The sequence below is a fragment of the Ornithorhynchus anatinus genome, chromosome 11 (genome assembly GCF_004115215.2).
Source record: "Ornithorhynchus anatinus isolate Pmale09 chromosome 11, mOrnAna1.pri.v4, whole genome shotgun sequence".
Classification (NCBI taxonomy): domain Eukaryota; kingdom Metazoa; phylum Chordata; class Mammalia; order Monotremata; family Ornithorhynchidae; genus Ornithorhynchus; species Ornithorhynchus anatinus.
Genome location: NC_041738.1, coordinates 56,538,638 through 56,557,953, shown reverse-complemented (window position 1 = coordinate 56,557,953; position 19,316 = coordinate 56,538,638). Strand labels below are relative to the sequence as shown.

The 19,316-nt window shown below is 52.3% G+C and overlaps 1 protein-coding gene across 21 annotated transcripts in view; it reads left to right on the top strand.

Moving 5' to 3' along the window:
- The window catches only part of NCAM1 (neural cell adhesion molecule 1), a 280,151-nt gene that overhangs the window by 252,121 nt on the left and 8,714 nt on the right, over positions 1-19,316 (top strand). For 6 of the 21 annotated variants that reach the window (XM_029074360.2, XM_029074363.2, XM_029074368.2 and 3 more), the window contains 3 exons: positions 1,851-1,853; positions 9,696-9,820; positions 11,044-11,224. In XM_029074360.2, the coding sequence (XP_028930193.1) occupies positions 1,851-1,853; positions 9,696-9,820; positions 11,044-11,224 (309 nt within the window). Of the gene's footprint in view, positions 1-1,850; positions 1,854-9,695; positions 9,821-11,043; positions 11,225-14,084; positions 14,471-19,316 lie in introns of those variants that run through there. The other 15 variants (XM_029074361.2, XM_029074366.2, XM_029074370.2 and 12 more) reach the window with 7 other exon arrangements.

Here is a 19,316-nt window from a genome sequence, read left to right as displayed (position 1 = left end):
GGTATTCAATACCTCTTCGTCCTTCTACTTAGACTCTGGGCCCCATTTGGGACCTGATTATCTTGCACCTACCCCAGCGCTTAGTACAGTGTGCTTAACAAATGCCGCAATTATGATAAAGTGTCACCCACGGTTCTGGAACAGAGAAATGCCTTAGGGAGAAGCCGGCGGGTGCTCAAGGAGCTCCTTTTCCATCATTTTCATCTGCAACAATTTGAGGCCCCAGCACCCACCCAAAGGTGATCAAGAGCATCTATGTAGCTTGTCGGCCTTAGGCCTGAAGTCCCCAAAGAAAAGGAGTTTCGGAGATCCGAAAGGTCCGTGACTGGGGAAAGACTGCACCTAGCGCCTGGCAAGCTTTGGACTGGGGAGGAGTCAAGTGTCCAAGATGAAAGAAAGGCAGCAAAGATTTCTTGATTTGATCTGTGATGCCGTCTCCATCTTGGGTACTCGTGGTTTCTAGTGTGACCCAGGTCTCTAGGCTGGTTGGCAGCGGGTGGGGTTGTGGCTGGCCTGACTGTGGGTTCTCTGGGATAGGGCCAATTTGCTTTCTTCCCTCTTGCGCCTGGGCCAAGAAGCAGACCCTCACTGACCCCCCCCTGCCCCGACCCCCACCCCCAGAGGGCAGGAGGGACCCTCCATTGGCTAAACTGTGACTGTCAGAAACCTTGTCCTTCACATCGGAGCATCGGCTCTGATGGACACGCAGAGAGGCTCTGGGTTTGCAGGGCACTGGTGGGTCCTGAGGTTTGCCTGCCAGTGGCGGGCAGAGGTACAGGGGCTTCTCCAGCCATCCCTGGCACCATCTGTTCCTTAGGGCCCCTGTAAGCCCCCGATTAGACTGTAAGCCCGTCAAACGGCAGGGACTGTCTCTATCTGTTGCCGACTTGTTCATCCCAAGCGCTTAGTACAGTGCTCTGCACATAGTAAGCGCTCAATAAATACTATTGAATGAATTAGGGCTTGATGCTGACAGGTGGGGGGAAGGAGAGACACGGAAGTAGAGAGGGCTTTGCCCTGGCCTTGGTTTGAGGCTTTTTTCCTCCTAGCATGGGCACCCGGATTGCCACCACAGAGTCCAGGCGCGGTGGTCTTGCCTCACCCAGCTGAGCCGGGGTCAGGTCACTTGCCAGGAGCCATCGGTCTCTGGGACTCAAGCAGCCACTCAGGATTTGCCTTCCAGGAGACCTCAGGCGGTGACCCCAAGTTCTCAAGAGCCCTACTCGCCCCCAGGGTCGCCCCCAGGACAACAACGGTGCTACTTTTGATTTCCTTTTTCTCATTTTCATCAACCCAGCGATTCGTTTCAGGGGCTGACGGTTTTATCCCTTGGAACCTTTTCCTTGCTGCAGGCTGGCTGGCTACATGATCCGGATTTCCCCAAGGGATGGGTTGCTTCTTAATAACGCCTTCCCTTTTCTCTTTTCTTCCAGCAGTCTCAGGGAAATGCATTCAGGCACCCACCCTGCAAGGCAACACCTTTTCAAGAAAATCTTACTTGTTCTCTGACAGGAGATTAATAAGTAGAGTTGCAGCCGAACCTAACGCTTCTCCTTGGTGTTAACTAAATGCTTTCTGTGGTTTAATAGTCTTGTATTTCCAGGCGATTTTTCTGTCTTCCCCAATGTGTCCTATATATGCTGCTAATTTAATTTTATTTCAGTTTAATTTACTCTGTGATTGTGTGGTTTGATTTTTCCCTGCCCATTGTTTACATCCGTTTTTAAATTTTTTGTATTTTCCATGTGACCTCCTCCACTTTCCTTTCAACCAATCATGTGCGTGCGTATCATGTGACTTTGTCATGTGGCTTGCATGGTGCTGCTGATGGCGTCCACGCTGGTGAACAGAAGGTAAAACTCTTTGTTCTGATTGGTGGAATAAACTTGGGCCCCAAACCCAGCAATTAGGGCTCCCTAAATTCTCCCTTTCCCCTTCTCTAAAATTTTCTAAATGAAGGCATTTGCAGTATTTTTTTTCCCTCCAGGCCTGTCTTTGCAGGCAGAACTCAGCAGCCTCACTGCTTTGGTAAATTAAATTGATACCACATTGCCTTCCGGTATTTGTTTCAATAAATGGGAATCCGTGGATTTTCTTTTTTCCCTCTGCAGTGTTGATGGAGTCTCCATCCGGAAAGATGGATGTAGCTCGGTCCCTTTAGCTCCCAGAATTTAGTGCGATCTGAATCATACTTGGTTCCATGAAAAGTTCTCTCCACGATGGCTCTACCTTAGCCATTCATTTTATTTTAATTTTTTTACGGTATTTGTTAAGCGCTTACTATGTGCCAGGCACTGTTCCAAGTGGTGGGATAAATACAAAGTAGATTGGACACAGCTCATGTCCCAGATGGGGCTTACAGTCTTAATCCCCATTTTACAGATGAGGTAACTGCGATCCAGAGAATTGAATTGACCTTGCCCAAGGTCACAGAGCAGACACGAGGCAGAGCCAGGGCTAAAACGTTGACCCTTCTGATTCCAACACCCATGCTCTACCCACTAGTCCATGCTGCTATGGTGTGTTGGTTTTCTTTTTCTTTTTTTTCTTCTTTTTAAATCCCGAGTGCTTTAGAGCTGAAGTATATTTCCTCATTATTCGTTATAACTTAGTTTCTTCTTGTGGAGCGGAAAGCCTTCCATACTTGTTCCTGGAGAAAAGCTTAGCATCCTCGCAAAAGACGGAGCAGATAGGAAACATTTGGTGCCATGATGGTATCGGAGCACCATTCTTGAGATTGAAGCTACTTGCGGAAGGCCTGGCCACTTTTCTGAAGGGCAACCCTCCCCCCCACCAAAAAAGAAAACAAACCCGCCTCCTAATAAGGAGAAGGACTCTCAGGTCTAGTTGTCCCTGGGCAGTGCCCGCAGATGGTGATCTGGGTATTTGGGGGCAGAGGATTTGACCTCTGCAAATGGGGAACTAAAACTGCAGCCCAATTAACACAGGGCAGCCACCAAACAGGGGAGCTCGTGGGAGGCCATCCCAGGATTCCTGGGATCTCATTCAATGACAATAGCCCACAGGAAGCCCTCCAGCTTCCCCGGGATGTGCAGCCCTGCCTATCAAAGGGCATGTTTCTCCCACCCCTTTGGGGATGGCAAAATTGTTTGGGTTGGGAATCAAAACTTGGGAAGCATGTGGGCTGGGTTTGTGGCAAAAACCCAAAACTAACACCAATAACCTCCCAGCGTAGTCGCGGGCATGCAAGCTGACCCCACGGGCATCCTTCTCTCTTTCCCTCTCCTCCCCCTGCCTCCGCCCCTAGCTCTGAGAGCCAATGAGGCGATGGCAGCGAGGAAAGAAGATGGTGCCGCTCTGTCTCGCATGTCCTTTGTTCCTGTTTTGTTTTGTATTCCCCTGTGCCTGGTGAAGCTGTCTCTTCCCTTCCTCCCTCTCTCTCTCCCTCCCTCTCTCTCTCTCTCTCTCTCTCTCTCTACTTCTGCACTCTCACCTTGGAGAGGTTGTAGTTAGTGTTTTTTGTTCCCATTTACACCAAGGCATTGGGACTGTGGCTTGTTTAGGAGATCTCCTCATAATAACAATAATTGTGGTATTTGTTGAATGCTTACTATGGGCCAGGCACTGGTCTAAACCCTGGGGTAGATATAAGCAGATCAGACAGTTTCTTTTGTTGTTTGTTTCATGGTATTTGTTAAGCGTTTACTATGGGCTAGGCACAATACTAAGCATTGAGGAAGATTGATTGATTGTTTATGGTATTGGTTAAGCACTTACTGTATGTCAAACGCTATCCTAAGCACTAGGGAAAGTACAAGTTAATTGGGTCGGACAGGGTCCCTGTCTCACATGGGGCTCACAATCTAAGTAGGTGTGAGAACCGGTATCTCCAATGTTCAGTTGAGGAAATTGAGGCCCAGAGAAGATACAAGATAATCAGTTTGGATAGAGTCCTTGTCCAACTTGGGGCTCGCAGTCTTAATCCCCATTTTACAGATGAGGTAATTGAGGCACTGAGAAGTAAAGTGGCTCGCCCAAGGTTCACACATCAAGCAGACGGTGAAATCGGAACTAGAATCCAGGTCCTCAGACTCCCTACCTGTACTGTTTCCATTAGGCCATGCTGCTTCTGACTTCTGGCTTTCTCCTCTTCCACCACGGTGTGTTTATAAAATCTGTTGACGTTCTGAGCTGCCTTGCCACACGATAAGAGCAGGGTAAACCCGCAGCCTCTTAAAAAGGAAACTGAGGGTTTTGTCTGGTACAGATGCCTTGGTCCCCCAGAGGCAGACAAGACTGGGAGGGTGCCACCACTGTCATGGGGGCTGTGAGATGGATTGTTGTCCACTTGAAAGGTTCTAACAGGAGCCAATCTCTCTCCTCCTTCCCCACCCTGCTCCGGTGTAATTGCCGGTTGGGGTCTGGATGAGAAGTGTGGGGCCTTTCCCTGAAGCAGGGTATGTCTCGACTCTAAGTACATTGTGGGCGGAGATCATGTCTACCAACTCCATTATATTGTACTTTCCCAAGTGTTTAGTACACTGCTCTGCACACAGTAAATGCTCAATAAATACTGTTGATTGATTGATCTATGTCGTCACTACAGACTCAAGCAGATGCTGTTTACATACAGCCTTCCCCAGTTTGGCAATCGATCACTCACTCAACCTATGGTATTTACTGAGAGCTTGGTCTGTGCAGAGCAGTGTACTAAATGCTTGGGAAAATACAAAATGAGAGAATTGGTGGACGATATCTGCCCACAAGAATACCTATTCTCCTTCCTACTTGTAGTCTTCAGGGGAGGCAGACACGGGCATTCAGAGCTTAGTATAGTGCCTTGAACATAATAAGTGCTTAACAAATACCGTAATTATTATTAAGAAATGAGCATTGGTTTCAGGCAGAAAAAGGTGCCCCTCTTTTCCAATCAGACAATCAATCAATGGTATTTATTGAGCTCTTTCTATGTGCAGAGTACTGTACTAAGTGTTTGGGATCAATCAGTTGTATTTATCGAGTGCTTACTGGGTGCAGAGCACTGTACTAAGCACTTGGGAGAGTATACTATAACAGAGTGAGTGGATATGAACCACCTGGAATGAGCGTACAGTCTAGAGTCTGTAGAGTCTGGAGTATTCCAAAGAGATCCATTTCTGGGCTTATCCCGGGCCCATGCCCTTCCCAGTAGGCCACGCTGCTTCATCTGTTTCCGTAAACCACTGGAGAGGCCAGCCAGCTCCTCCCCTCCCTCAGGCCTGAGTGTAAATGGGGCTGCCCCTGGCACGTATGTAACAAGCCCTAATGTTCCTCTTACTGCTTGTCCAGTGGGCTGCACGACGGAGCATGTGACTGTCTAACCCCCCCAACCCCTTAATGATCTCTTCTCTTCAGCTACTGACCCCAACTCCCAGTAGGAAATGCTGATGTGGGGACTAAACTCCTTAATCCCAGCTTCTTCCTCCTTAGACTGAAAGATCACTAACCAGTTTTCATTTTTTCCAGCCGGACAGATGCCTGAACTCCTCACCAGGACTCGGGCTCTCTTCACTTTGGTTTCTAGGGGTTCTAGTGCTTGCCGGGTTGAAAATGAGGGGGATGGTGCCTGAGGAGGGTTGGTGGGGGCCGGGGGATGCAACTTCAGACTGTATCCTGGGGGCTCCCGCTGCTCAGAAGGCTTCTCCAGCCCTCTTTCAGCCACTGATTGTCCCTGGGACTGGCCTGGCACTGGGCCACAACCAGAGTTTATCATGGGCTCGTGGTGGCTATTTCTGTCCTGTCGTCCCCAGCATGTGCCGCCCTCATGACCCCGGCTCACGCCTTCGTGGTTGTATTTTCTCTTTAGGAAGAAAACAAAGATCATTCATTTTTGAGTGTTTCATGGTGCCCAGGAGAACAGACTGGGCGTCGTGGCAGTTCTGTGGGGTCATGGCTGATTGGTTGCCCACCTGCTCTGGGGCTGACATCCACTCTAAACCCGTCCTGCCTGAGAAATGGGGGCCGGCAGCAGCTGGTGGGAGGCCAACTCTCCCCAGGGAGCCAGCCGGGGACAACCCCCACCTCCATGATGGCCTGGAGGGCTCAGCCTCCCTAATTCTGACTGTGTCACAACCCCTGGGCCCGTGGGGCCTCCAGCTGAGGCATCGCCCAGATCCACCATCCCCAGAGCACTGGGCTGGGGAATTCAGAGGAGACTCCCTGCCTTCAAGGAGCTCACAGTCTAATAGCATATGACTGGCCAGGGTGGGAGAAGGAAGGGAGAGGACTTTTGGGGCTGAGTAGAGTGAGCCTAGGATACCCTAGAGCAGAGGTGCCATTTCAGGTGCAGGGCTGGAAAGAGGGCAGAAATTTTAGACGGGGGGTGAGAATTGATTCATTCAATCATATCTATAAAGTGCTTACTGTGTGCAGAGCACTGTACTAAGTGCTTGGGAGAGTACAGTACAATAAACAGGCACATTCCTTGCCCACAGTAGTGTTTCCCAACAGCCAACCTTAACACTTACGAATACATCCCATTTTTTAGGATGGGGCAGGTTTCAATGAGTTAACAAGCTGGAGGGCCACATTTTGGATCTTTTCAGTCCTTACTAGAAAGTCTCAGAGTGCTGGTGTGAGCGAGGCTGTGTGGCCAACCTAAAACACTAGACCCATTACCCTCTGCCCTCCATCACCACTCAGAATGGGCACTGAAAAACAGTGACATTTATTAAGTGCGTATTATATGTCAGACACTGTGCTATGCACTTGGGTAGATTCAAGACAAGCACGATCCCTAGCCCACACAGAGCTCATTGAGAGGGAGGGATATCAAGTATCATATCCCCATTTTACAGATGAGGAAACTGAGGCCCAGAGAGGTTTATGTGACACAGCAGGCCAGTAGCAGATCTGGGACTAAAACTCAGGTCTCCTGACTTCCAGACCCAGGCTCTTCTCACTGGGCCACGTTGCCTTTCATGGTAATTAGCATTACTGCTGCTAAAATCAGCCCTGACACATTCTGGTCCGAGCAGCTGCCTGGGGATGGGAGTGGTCTAAGTTATTTCCTGGCATCAAGAGGCCAGTAGAACTGGTCGGGAAGGGAAAAGGACTGACCTGAATGCCCAGAACCTCATTTCCCTTCAGCTCAGACTTTCATGTTCAGGGTCTCACCTTTCCCTGCCTCATTGTCTTCTGATGCTCTTATCAGATGAGCCCTAGACCAGGCAAAGCTCCATTGGAAATGGATGACAGGATGGGGTTTATCAGTCAGAGGTATTTATTGAGTGCTTACTCTATGCAGAGCACTATACTAAGCACTCAAGTGGTGAACACACCTCACTTCCCAATCAGTCACATTTAGTAAGTGCTTACTGTGTGCAGAGCACTGTACTAAACACTTAGAAGAGTATGCTATAGCAGACATGTTCCCTGCCCACAACGAACTTACAGTTTAGAGGACGAGCTTACAGCCCAGTGTTAACATTAATCATTGAGGTATATGGTAAGCGCTCAGTCGATGCCAAACACTACTAAGTGCCAGAAGAAGCCCAAGGTAATTAGGTCAGACGGTTGGAGCACCCAATCTAAGTGGGAATGGAGAATGGGTATTTAATCCCCATTTAACAGATGAGGAAGTGAGGTCCAGAGAGTGAAGTGACTGACCTGAGGTCACACAGCAAAGCTGGGATACCGCTGTGGTTCCACAGAACTACCAGGAAGCCAGGACCCCAACCCGCCGAGCAGACATGAATCTGCTCCTGCAGAGGACAGGAGTCCCCCTGGCTTCCTTCCCGGGTCCAGGGTGAATCACTGGAGCTCATTTTCCCCACCCAGTGAACATGAGCAAAGCAAGCACTGTAGTGCCTGGCCAAGTCTGGGGGCTTCCAGAAGGGATCCTGACATGGTTGGAGGAGGATCCCCTCCCTCCCCACAGAGGCGAGGAGCTGTTGAGGACAAACTGCAGGCCAATTGCAGGTGGAGAGGAGAGGGTATGGCAAGAAATGCTGCAAAGCATTTTCGAAGCTAGCTCGGTATCCTGTCCCGCGGCAGGCTCCGTAGGATGGAGGTTTGGGCCAGGTTGGACCAGGTGGGTGCCCCGGGAGGACTGGGCAAGACCTGAGCATCTCCTGGTGTTTGTCTTCAGGTGCTGGGCTCCTTTGTAATCTCAAGGGGGTCTCCTTGAGCCTAGGAGTTCTTATATCCCACAAGTCAATCAGTTAATCATATTTATTGAGCGCTTTCTGTGGGCAGAGCACTATAACAATATAACAGACACATTGTCTGCCCATATCAAGTCTAGAGGGGTAGACAGACATTAATATAAATAAATAAAATTACAGATATGGACATAAGTGCTATGGTGCTGGGAGCGGGAATGAATAAAGGGAGCAAGTCGAGATGCAGAAGGGAGTGGGAGAAAAGGATAGGAGAACTTAGGGAAGGCCTCTTGGAGGAGATGGGCCTTCAATAAGGCTTTGAAGGAGGGAAGAGTAATTGTCAGATATGAAGAGGGAGGACGCTCCAGGCCAAAGTGCTTCATTTCAGGTTCCTTTAAGGAAACTAAGGTGATAGTGGCCACACTTTGTCTCATGGGAGAATTCTCCCCTTTGTCAATTTGTGCTCCCCTTCAGGATCAGCCCTGGGTGTCTTGTAAGGGGGGTCCACCCACCCCAAGCTGGCTTGGGCCAGAGTCGTCTCTGAGGAGGGTTCTAGGTGATCCCAGGCCTAGAAGAGAATCCATTCTCCCATCCTGGGCTTAGAGCACAGATGTCACATCGGCGCTGTTTCGGGGAAAAGAGAGATGGCTGCTAGGGGAAAGAAATACTCTCTGGCACTCTTCCATGGCATGCTTCTGGGCTCCCACCTGACACGCCGTGGCTTCAAACGTATTCTAGTAAGATGGACGCAGTGCTGCCCAGGAAGAGTCCCTGGAGGCCGGCCCACGGCTCCCACACCAGTCAATCTACCTCTGGACGCGGCATGAATTGCCAGCGTTGCAGGCCAGGCTGGTAACAGCAAATGAAGATTCACATTGATTTTTCCAGGGTAGACAAGTGGAAGACAAATGGATTTTTCTCTCTTTCTACAAAGAAAAAGGCCTGAATGGCTGCCTGAAGAAAGGGAGGCCGTGGCACACCACTCTTCCGATCGGGCCAGGATACGGGGGCGTGCCGGCAAAGGGGCAGAGGAAAAAACAGGCCAAATGGGAACCTGAATCCTGTTTGTTTTCCAAAATGAAGGCGCAAGTTGTCTATGACGTGGATGGGGTTGGGGTGGGAAGAGGGGGCTGGTCACTAAGGTGACCAACTAGGATTTAAGGATTCCACAGATACAAGCCTGGTATATTTGAAACCCTGCGGACCCTTCCATCTTTCTATCCCATTTCTTAGAGTGGGCCCAGTGGCCTGACAGGGTGATCGTCATCCTGGAGGGTGCCTCCCAACGAAAAGGGAGGACCAGGTGGGACTAAAACGGCCCCTCGGGGGCAGTGGCCGGTGGACCAGCAAGCCACCTTGTGGTGTTTTCAAATCCATCTCTGATGGGAGCCGGTCTGAGCTGTGGACGCGGGGTTAGGCCATCCGGGGGTGTGGCTGTCTTACGATGGGCCCGATTGATCGAAGGATTGGTTGAAATCTCTTCTCCCCATCCCTTCCCTTCCACCACCCTCCACCAGGGCCCCAGCCCCCTTCAGCTGGGCCCAACAGTTGTTTCCCAGAGGAAATTACATGTGGATTCCACTGTCCCGGCAGGAGAACCCAGCGCCCCCAAACTGGAGGGGCAGATGGGCGAGGACGGGAACTCCATCAAAGTGAATGTGATCAAGCAGGATGACGGCGGCTCCCCGATTAGACACTACCTGATTAAGTACCGCGCGGTGAGTACCGTCCTGCTAGCGGCCCCAAGCCGGGCCCACAGTACTGGACTTAGTCCCCACCCCTCTTGAGGGAGATGTACCCCAAATACCGGGGGCCGGGCGGTGAGGCCAGGCTGGTGATGATTAAGCAAGAATATGTCATTGGTGGCTGTCGATCTGCCAGTCAACTGTATTTACTGAGCACCTGCTGTGCACAGAGCACTGTATTAAATCCTTGGGAGAGGACAGTAGAGCGGAGCCTCCCATTTGGGCTTGGGGGTCTGGTGGGCCCAGTCTGGCTGCCTGATGACCAAGGGCTATGGGAATGGCCTTTGGCCAGGTTCCCAGCCCAGGAGTACAGAAGAAAAACTCTGGAGATGTGGTAGAGCTCCCGGGACCTCCCTGTCTCTGTGGACAGCAGTTTGGTTTCTAGGGATCCGCTGTCTCCTCCAAGAAGAGTTGCCAGCCTCCACGTGGGCCCAGGGGCATTCTAGGAGCTCTGCCAGCCAGCTTGGGAGCTAGTTGAGGGGTTCTTCAGCTCTGGGGTGTTGCACTTGGGGTTCATTCTTGGGGGCAGCGGGGGGGTGGAGCAAGTTGGAAGCTTTGCCTCCCCTCCCTGCTGGAACCTGTGCTCCAGGAGGGGCGGGCTCTTGGGAGATTCCAGCCCCCTCACCTTCTTTAGCCATTTGAATCACTTAGGTTGCAAGAGGAACCCCACTTCTTGCCCCCCCATCCCAAAGCCTCATATACATCCCTACTAAGACTCTTGCTTTCTCTGTCTCCATCTTTGTCTTTGTCTCTTTTTGAATGTCTCTCAATCTGTCTCCCTCTCTGTGTTTCTCTTTCTCTATCTCCCTCTCTTGTGTCTGTCTTTGTCCCTATGTCTCTGCCTCCCTCTCTTTCTTTGTCCCTCTGTCTGCCTCCCTCTCTTTCCCTGCCCCTCTCTCTTGTGTCTGACTCTGTCTCTCTCCCTCTTTGTCTTTCTTTGTCCTCGTCTCTGTCTCTGCCTCCCTCTCTCTCCATGTCTCTTGTCTCTGCCTCTGTCTCTCTTTTTCTCTCTCTGTCTTTGTCCCTCTCTCTGCCTCCCTCTCTTTCCCCGTCTCCCTCTCTCTTGTGTCTGTCTCTGTCTCTGTCCTTCTCTCTTTGTCTTTCTTTGTCCCTGTCTCTGTTTCTCTGACTCTCTCCCTCTCTGCTTGTCACTGTCCTCCTCATCCATCATCTCCCGCCGTGCGCATCTCCCCCAGAAGCACGCCTCAGAGTGGAAGCCTGAGATCAAGCTCCCGTCGGGCAGCGACCACATCACGCTCAAGGCCCTGGACTGGAACGCAGAGTACGAGGTCGTGGTGGTGGCTGAGAACCAGCAGGGCAAGTCCAAGGCCGCCCACTATGCGTTCAGGACGTCGGCCCAGCCCACGGCCATCCCAGGTATGCCGGCCGCCGCTTCCTGTCGCCGTCTATGCTCTGGATTAATGCCGCGGTGCTGCATCCCCTAACGTGCCTGACCAGACCTTGACAGCGTGCTCGCTTCTAGCCATTCTCATAATCGGTTGCTCGTGCAGCGCTTAGTTTTGCCTTGTATAACCCGCCTTGGGGTTGGGGGGCTGAGGTGGTGGAGGGGTGTGCGGGACCCAGACTTGCTTGTCCGGGGATCCCACCGCCCCTAGAGGGGCACTGCCATTCCTAGGCTTGTCGCTAAGCCCGTCCCTAGGATTCTGTGCAGGGGAGGAAGCCTCCAGGGCAGGTGCCCCCTAGACCAGTGGTTCCCCCCACCTGCGCTGCTCAAGATAAGGACTGGGTTTTCCCTCCACCTGCTGCAACCCCATTTGACCTGGGGCCTCCCGGAAGGGGAGGCCGGAGCCTCCCCCTTAGCAGGACAGGCTGGAGCGCCTGGAAGGCCAACGGCATGGGAGAGTGCTCCCCCCTCAATCTGGACTAGGGGTCAGGGCCTGCCCTGGCGGCCCAACTCCCCATAGAGAGCCCTGGCTTGGCCCTACTGGTGCCTGGGGATGGCTAGAGAATGCTCCAGCCAGGTTTCTCACTCCTCCACCAGCAGACGGCCCCTCCCCTGATCCCACCAGGGTCAGAGGTCAAACAGAGGCAGGGAGGTGCCTCGAGGCCTCCAGGGGGTCGGCTGCTCGGCCCCTTGGCCATGCCAGTCTCATCCAGGGGGCTGGGCTGGCCTGGCTGGTGGGACTCCCGGCTGGCCCCATGAGGAGAGGAAGGGAGAGATGTGACGTGTGTGTATGTGTGTGTGTGTGTGTGTTGGGGCAGAATCCCTGCTGGGAGCCACTCAGAAGCCCCCATGAAGTAGTATATGGGGAGGAGCGGGCAGAGCCTAAGATGCCACTTGACACCCTGTCCAGGAGAAGTGGAACAGCAGGATTCTCCCTGAGCCTTTCCACCGGCCCCTCCCTCCTCCCAACTGTCCCCTGCGGCTCGGTGGGCAAGTTCAGCTGCCTGGTGGCTGATCCTGGCATGGCCTGGCTGTTCACGGCCTGGTCTTTCCTCAGGACATGCCAACCCGGCCCCCAGAGCCACTGGACAAGAGGTTCTGTGGGAGCCCCAACCCCCTTAATGACACCCCAGGCAAGGGCCTGCTGGGCTGGCCTCCCCTGGGGATAGCTTGTGGGTGAGGGCCTCCCCGAGCAAACTGTCGAATTAGGGGGGGCAGGGCTGAGGGGGCCAGCCTCCAGCAGAGGAAGGGACACTGGAGTTCAGAGGGAGGAGAGGGGAGGGGCTGACCTCTTGTGGTTTCTGAAGGAGTCAGGGACTTCTGTGGGTGGTTGGCTCCTGGGCCAATGCACCTGCTCCCTCGCTCAGTTCGGGTGCTGTGGCTCTATCCTGAAGGCCAAAGGATAAGCTGTTGCGGGGGAGCTTCCCGGCCCATCTAGACATCGGAGAATGGAGCCGGGGAAGTGAGCTGCAAGAGCAAGGTCTGAGAGCAGAGGGAGGCTTGCTACAGGGAAGGGGAGAGAAGCATTTCATTCTGGCCGGAAGGCACTTTGTTCTGATCAGTGCCGCCCCCACAGCTCTTGCCAGTCAGTCGGTGAAACGTATTTGTGATTATTATTATTATTTTATTATTATGGCTTTTGTTAAGCACTTACTACGTGCCGAGCACTTTTCTAAGTACTGAGGTAGATAGATGCTAATCAGGTTGGACACAGTCCCTGTCTCATGTGGGGCTCGCACTCTTAATCCCCATTTTACAGATGAGGTAACTGAGGCCCAGAGAAGTAAAGTGACTTCCCAAGGTCATACTATTTTTTGAGCACTTACTGTGTGCAGAGCAATGTACTAAGCACTTGGGAGAGTACAATGTAACAGACCTATCCCCTGCCCACAGTGAGCTTACAATCTTGATGGTGAGACAGATATTAATAGAAATAAATAAATTATGCATTCATTCATTTATATTTGTTGAGCACTTGCTGTATACAGAGCACTGTACTCCATGCTTGGAAGAGTACAGTACAATACAGACATATTCCCTGCCCACAATGAGTTTACAATATAGAGAGGGGGAGACAGATATTAATATAAATAGTTACAGATATGTACTTAGGGCTGTGGGGCTGGGAGGGAGGATGAATAAAGGAGCAAGTCAGGGTGATGCAGAAGGGAATGGAAGGTGGGGAAAAGGGGCCTTAATCAGGGAAGGCCTCTTGGAGGAGATGTACCCTCAGTAAGGCTTTGAAGCGGGAAGAAGGTAATTGTCTGTCAGGTGAAAGGGTCATAGAAAGGGATAAAAAGGGGGTCTTTTTGAGGACCAGCAGCTCTTGAGCCTTTCCCTCTCTCCCCCCACCCCTCAGCCTTCTGTTCCATCAACATTCTAATTTCATTTGCTTGCTAACCCCGGTCCCCCCAAAGTTAACCCCTGCCCCACCCCCGCTCCACCCCTGCTCTGCTGCTTCTGGCCTCGCTGAGCTTTTGAACTGGCCTCCGGTGGTTGGAACTGCACTGAACTCTTTTTCTAACCTTTGTCATCTTAACCAGTTGAGTTGAATAAACCTTTAGCTCTTATATTTTCTATATTGGACCTAATTTTTTTTTCCTTTATCTATTTTTTTCTCTGTTTCTGTCTCTTTCCCTTTCTCTCCTTCCTCTTTCTCCTCATCCTCTTCTTCCCTCCTCCCCGCCTTTCCCTCTCCCCATATCTGTCATCACCCGTGTCCGTTCCCCCCCCCCCCCGCCATTTATGGGACTTGTCTGCTGGCACACGCGCCAACATTCGTTTTTCAAACAACCACGCCCGCTCCGGGGACCCATTGTCCTGTTCTCACAGCGACTTTGGGCAGCTCCTCCCCTTCTTACACCGTTGCCTCATTGCTTCTCTCCGCGGCCATTCTCCTTCTGCTCTGTTAGAAACTTGAACCAAATCTCCAATTTGCTTAGAAGCGTCATTGCTTCCCAGGCCTGAGATTGGATAGGGCCCTACCCCCCACCCTGTGAAAGACCACATCAGTGAGACTCCCCGTCCTCTCCCGCCTCCAGCCCCTACCTCCCTTCTACCCCCGTACCCCAAGACACAAACACACCCCACCGTTCTGTTTGGAAGCTGGAGGTTTGGGGAGGAGGAAGAAGGTTTACCCAGGTGTCTTGTCATTAACAGAGCTGTCTTTGTGCCACTTATTAATGAATCTGCCCTTTTTAAATGGATGTGAAGGAAAAGCTCTCATTGGCTGTTTTTTAATCATCAGAAAGTGCAATATGTATTTAGGCTCGGTCTCTAGAGACACGTCTGCCCATCTGCCCCGATCTCAATGTGGGCCATCCCCTTCGATTCAGGCAGCAAAGGGAGGCTCCTAGGCCCTCTCTAGAACTCGGGTCACCGCTCTGCCGAGCCACCGGCCCGTGTCGCTGGCCCTAGTTTCAGAGAGACCCATTGAGAGAGCTGCCCCAAGCTCCTGCAGGCCCCTACTGGCCTGGAGAGGGATCGATGCCACGGCTGCCCCCAAACCCTGGGCTTTGGAGGGAATTTGAATTTTTTTTTCTTTCAGCGGCCCGGGCTTCGGAGGCCTCTTGGGAAGGCTGGCTCGTTTTGGGGCTGAGCCTAGTGGTCCTGTTTGAGGACTAAGCTGTAAAGTCGGGAGGCGGGGAGGGTGTCCCGGGCTGCTCCGCTGTGTCCCAGGTTAGCAGGGACCTGCAGTGTCTCGGGGGTTACAGGTGCAGCCTCGCTGTTAGGAGGGTGTGATTCAGACTGCTGAAGGGCAGGACCCCAGGCATCGGGCTGAGAGCACCTTCCCAGCATGTGTGTGGGCACATGAGTCAGCTGGGGGAGAGGCAGGAGAGGGATAAAGCATGTCAGGACAGAGGACAGGGCCTTGAGAGGAAGCCCTGTTCGGCACCTCCAGCCCTCACTTCCTGTCAATGAGATTGTCCTCCTCTCTTCTCCTCCACCCCCATCTCGGGCCAGAGCCCTGGCTGAGCCACAGGTCTGAGTTGCCCCATTTGAGACTGAGTTTCTGGGTTCAGAGGTGCAGACGTCTCTCCTGGCAGGTGGCTGGGCAAGGCAAACTCCAGGGACACACCTAGCTCCAGTACCCGAGGCGGAGGTCCGAGGAGAGAGGGGGTACCTCAGCTGGAGGGGAGTCACCACCCCCAAACCTCCCACATCAAGTTCTGGGAGAAGGGCAGTTGGGAGAAGGAACTCACCCCTGGCCCTCAGGGCCCAGGCTGAGATATGGCCTAAAGAGATGGATCGGGGGGGGGGGGGGGGGGGAGAGACAGCGGGGGCACTTCAGCTGGCTAGCGAGTCCGTCTCATGCCAATTGATGGATTGACAGGGGAAAGCAGGGCAGTGGCCTCCTAACTCCCAGGTACCTCTCTGGAACTCCTGGATGCTACCTGTGGTCTCCTCAGCTCATACGCAGGCCACACCACTGCCCCCCGCCCCCCCCACACACAGGGGGCTTGTCAGCAGCTGGGGCTCCGGTAACAGCCACCCCTTCTGCCCGTACAGCTCCTTGCCTGGAAGGGGACTTCTCGGCAGGCAGGCTATCCCTCGTGGTGCCAAGCGTGGACTCCTCTTGCCTGCTCTCCCCAGCACCCCCAGAGCCAGTCGGCCAATCTGTTGTTGCCCCCTGGAGTGCGTTGATGGGTGTTCCCAGCCCTGTAACCATCTCACCCGTTCCATCCTCCCGCTCCTCCCTCCCCCGCAGGGCACCCCCAACCGGCCAGTGGCCCTCAGGGGACCCAGCGGGTGGGCAGTGCCACCCCCCTCCCTCCGCCGACCTGGGCCCTGCCCTACTTGGTGGCACAGCCCGTTCTCTACAGACCGGCAGGGTCCTCGTGCTCACGCCCGACGCGTTTATACAGCAGGTTTGGATCGTGTTTTTTCTACTAACGAGAATGCTCTTGTTGACGTGTAGTTTCTCAGCGAGGCCTTTATACAGTTCACACCGTTGCATTATTAAAGGAAATAACGATTCATGTCAACTGCCTGGCGTGGTTGGGTTTATTTTCCAGTGGAGTATCTAGTCAGGTGTCGGCGGCTTGGGGCCCGCCCCGCGTCCACACTGTCAGTGCCAGGGATTCACAGCTCTGCCCCCGGCGGAAACCTGATGGGGCCAGTTCTGTCCGCAGCAAGGGTTTCTAATAATAAGAATAATGATGGTATTTGTTAAGCGCTTACTATGTGTCAGCACTGGAATAGAGTCCCACACTACTAGAGTCCCTGTCCCACATGGGGCTCATAGTCTTAATCTCCATTTTACAAATGAGGGAACTGAGACAGTTTCCCTGACTCCCTCTCCCTTATGGGTCATCTATGCACCTGTAGTTGTACCCTTTGGACATTTGATATATACCCCACCCTCAGCCCCCCTAGCACTTGTGTACATATTCATAACATTTATCTTCATGTTTGTCTCCCTCTCTAAACTGTAAACTCATTGTAAGCAGAGGATAGTTCTACCAGTTCTGTTGTACTCTCCCAAGTGCTTAGTACAGTGTTCCACGTGCAGGAAGCACTCAATAAATACCACTGATCGTGTTTCTCCCCTGATGTGGAGAACTGCCCCGAGTACAGGCAAGTGGAGAGGAGGATTCCCAGAAGCCTCTTCATTTGCAGGCAAAGGGATAACCTTATGCCCAGTAGCGCACCCCCCGCTGCCACCCACCCCATCTCTCTCTCTCTCTCTGTCTCTCTCACACACACACACACACACACACACACAGCAACTGTAGAGTGCAGTCACTGGGTCCGGCCCCCTGCAGGAAAGCCCTGCCGGTGTTGTGGCCACACCAGGGAAGACTAAGGCTAACAGTTGGCTCTGATCCTGGAAGGAGTCCTGGAACTCTGTCTTCTGTCCTCTTCCTGAATGACCCCATCCCCCTTTGCCTCCCATGGTGTTTTGCGGAGGGTGGGCAGGGGGATATCTTCTGCTGAAAGGTGGTTGTTGCTGCTTTGCCTGGGGCTGGTTTCCTTTCTCAAAAGAGACCAGGCAACCTCCAGTTAGAGCATCTCCTGACCTCAAAAGGGTCACAGCCTGTCTTTGATCTTGGTCACTTCCCATCCCCTCTGGGCCCCTGGGCTCTATTTTGTGGGACCCTGTTTCCACCACTGTGTCCCAGTTGTCTGAGTAGGGGGTGTGGGCAGAGGAGACCTTTGGGAGCTGCTTGTCTCCTCTGGGGATAGATGATACACAGTGGGCTCTTGTGAAAGTTAGTAATAGTTATAATAATTGTGATCATTTGTTTAGCTCTTGCTCTGCACCAAGCCCATTACTAAAAGCTGGGGTAGATACAAGATAATCAGTTCAGATACAGTCCCCATCCCCTTGAGACTCACAGTTTAAATTGTGAGAAGCACAGAAGAGAAGCAACATGGTTTAGTGGAAAGAGGCTTGGGAGCCAGAGGTCATGGGTTCTAATCCTGGCTCCGCCACTTGTCAGCTATGTGGCTTTGGGCAAGCCACTTAACTTCTTTGTGCCACGGTTACCTCATCTGTAAAATGGGGATTAAGACTGTGAGCCTCAGTGGGACAACCTGATTACCTAATATCTTCCCCAGTGTTTAGAACAGTGCTTGACATATATTAAGCCTTAACAAATACCATCATTATTATTATTATGAAAGAGGGAGGAGAACAGGTATTAAATCCCCATTCTGTAGATGCAGAAACAGGCCCAGAGAAGTCAAGTGACCTGCCTAAGGTCACTCAGCGGACAAGGGGCTGCCAAATTCAATCGGTCAGTGATATGTGTTTGCCTACCTTGTGCAGATCACTGCACTAAGCAGTTGAGAGAGTATGTAGTTGCAAGAGGTTCAACCTGGGAACAGGGGAGACTTCCCAGCCTTACCGAACCATATAGTGCTCTGCACATAGTAAGCGCTCAATAAATACTATTGAATGAATGAATGCAGAGCACAGTACCTAGCACTTGGGAGAGTAATAATAATAATGATAGTGATGGTATTTGTAAACGCTTACTATGTGGCAGGCACTGTGCTAAGGGTTGGGGTGGATACAAGCAAACTGAGTTGGACACAATTCCTGTCATTCGTTCATTCAATCATATTTATTGAGCGCTTACTGTGTGCAGAGCACAAAGTGACTGTCCCCTGTGGGGCTCACAATCTCAATCCCCATTTTAAAGATGAAGTAACTGAGGCACAGTGAAGTGACCAGCCTAAGGTCACACAGCAGATAAGTGTCAGAGCCGGGATTGGAATCCATTTCCTTCTGACTCCCAGGCCCATACTATATGCACTACACCACCTTATAACATTCTCTGTCCATGGGGAGCTTACAATTTAGACAGCCACTCCGAGCTGCACAGCAAGTGATTTGTTGAATGGAGCAGAGAACAGAACTTCTGGCTCCCTCTCCCCTTCCCCCACCCAAATACCCATAAAATAGCTTTGTCCTTGTTCTCAAGAGTGCACGGGCCCCTCGAGGCCCCCAGGCAGGCCTTCTGGGTTGGAGAGAAAATCGTTTCCTTGCTGTCCTGGCCACTGGGCCGATGCCTGGGTGGAAGGGCCATGAGAGCTGACGGGTTTTCCAGAATGAACCGAGTGAAAACCGTCTGCCCCAGGGAGATGTCCGAGAACTCTGGGAGCCTCGCCCAAACAGCCTTTATGTTAACTGATCTGTCGTCAGGCCATCTGGGTTGGCAGGAGAAGGGAGAGGGGATTGGGTGTGGGCCAGAAGCTGGGACTGACCTCATCTAAGCCATTCCTGCCTCTGGGTTGCCCCCTTACAGTGCCCCCAGATCTGAATGGGGGCCTGTCAGGCAGAGGAGGCCTGAGGTAGGTGGGAGGGTCCGAGCTAGCAGTAGGGATGCTAAAGCAGGGGTGCAGGCACTGCTCATTCGACATCCCCCAGCACCTATACAGTCCAGAATGTCACTGGCCCATTAGCCAGGTGATGGGACCTGCCGCCTTCTTTTGTGCATAAGTTGGGCACAGGTAGAAATAATAATAATAACTGTGGTGTTTGTTAAGTGCTTACTATGTGTCAGGCACTTGTACTAAGCCCTGGGGTGGATACAAACCAATCAGGTTGGACACAGT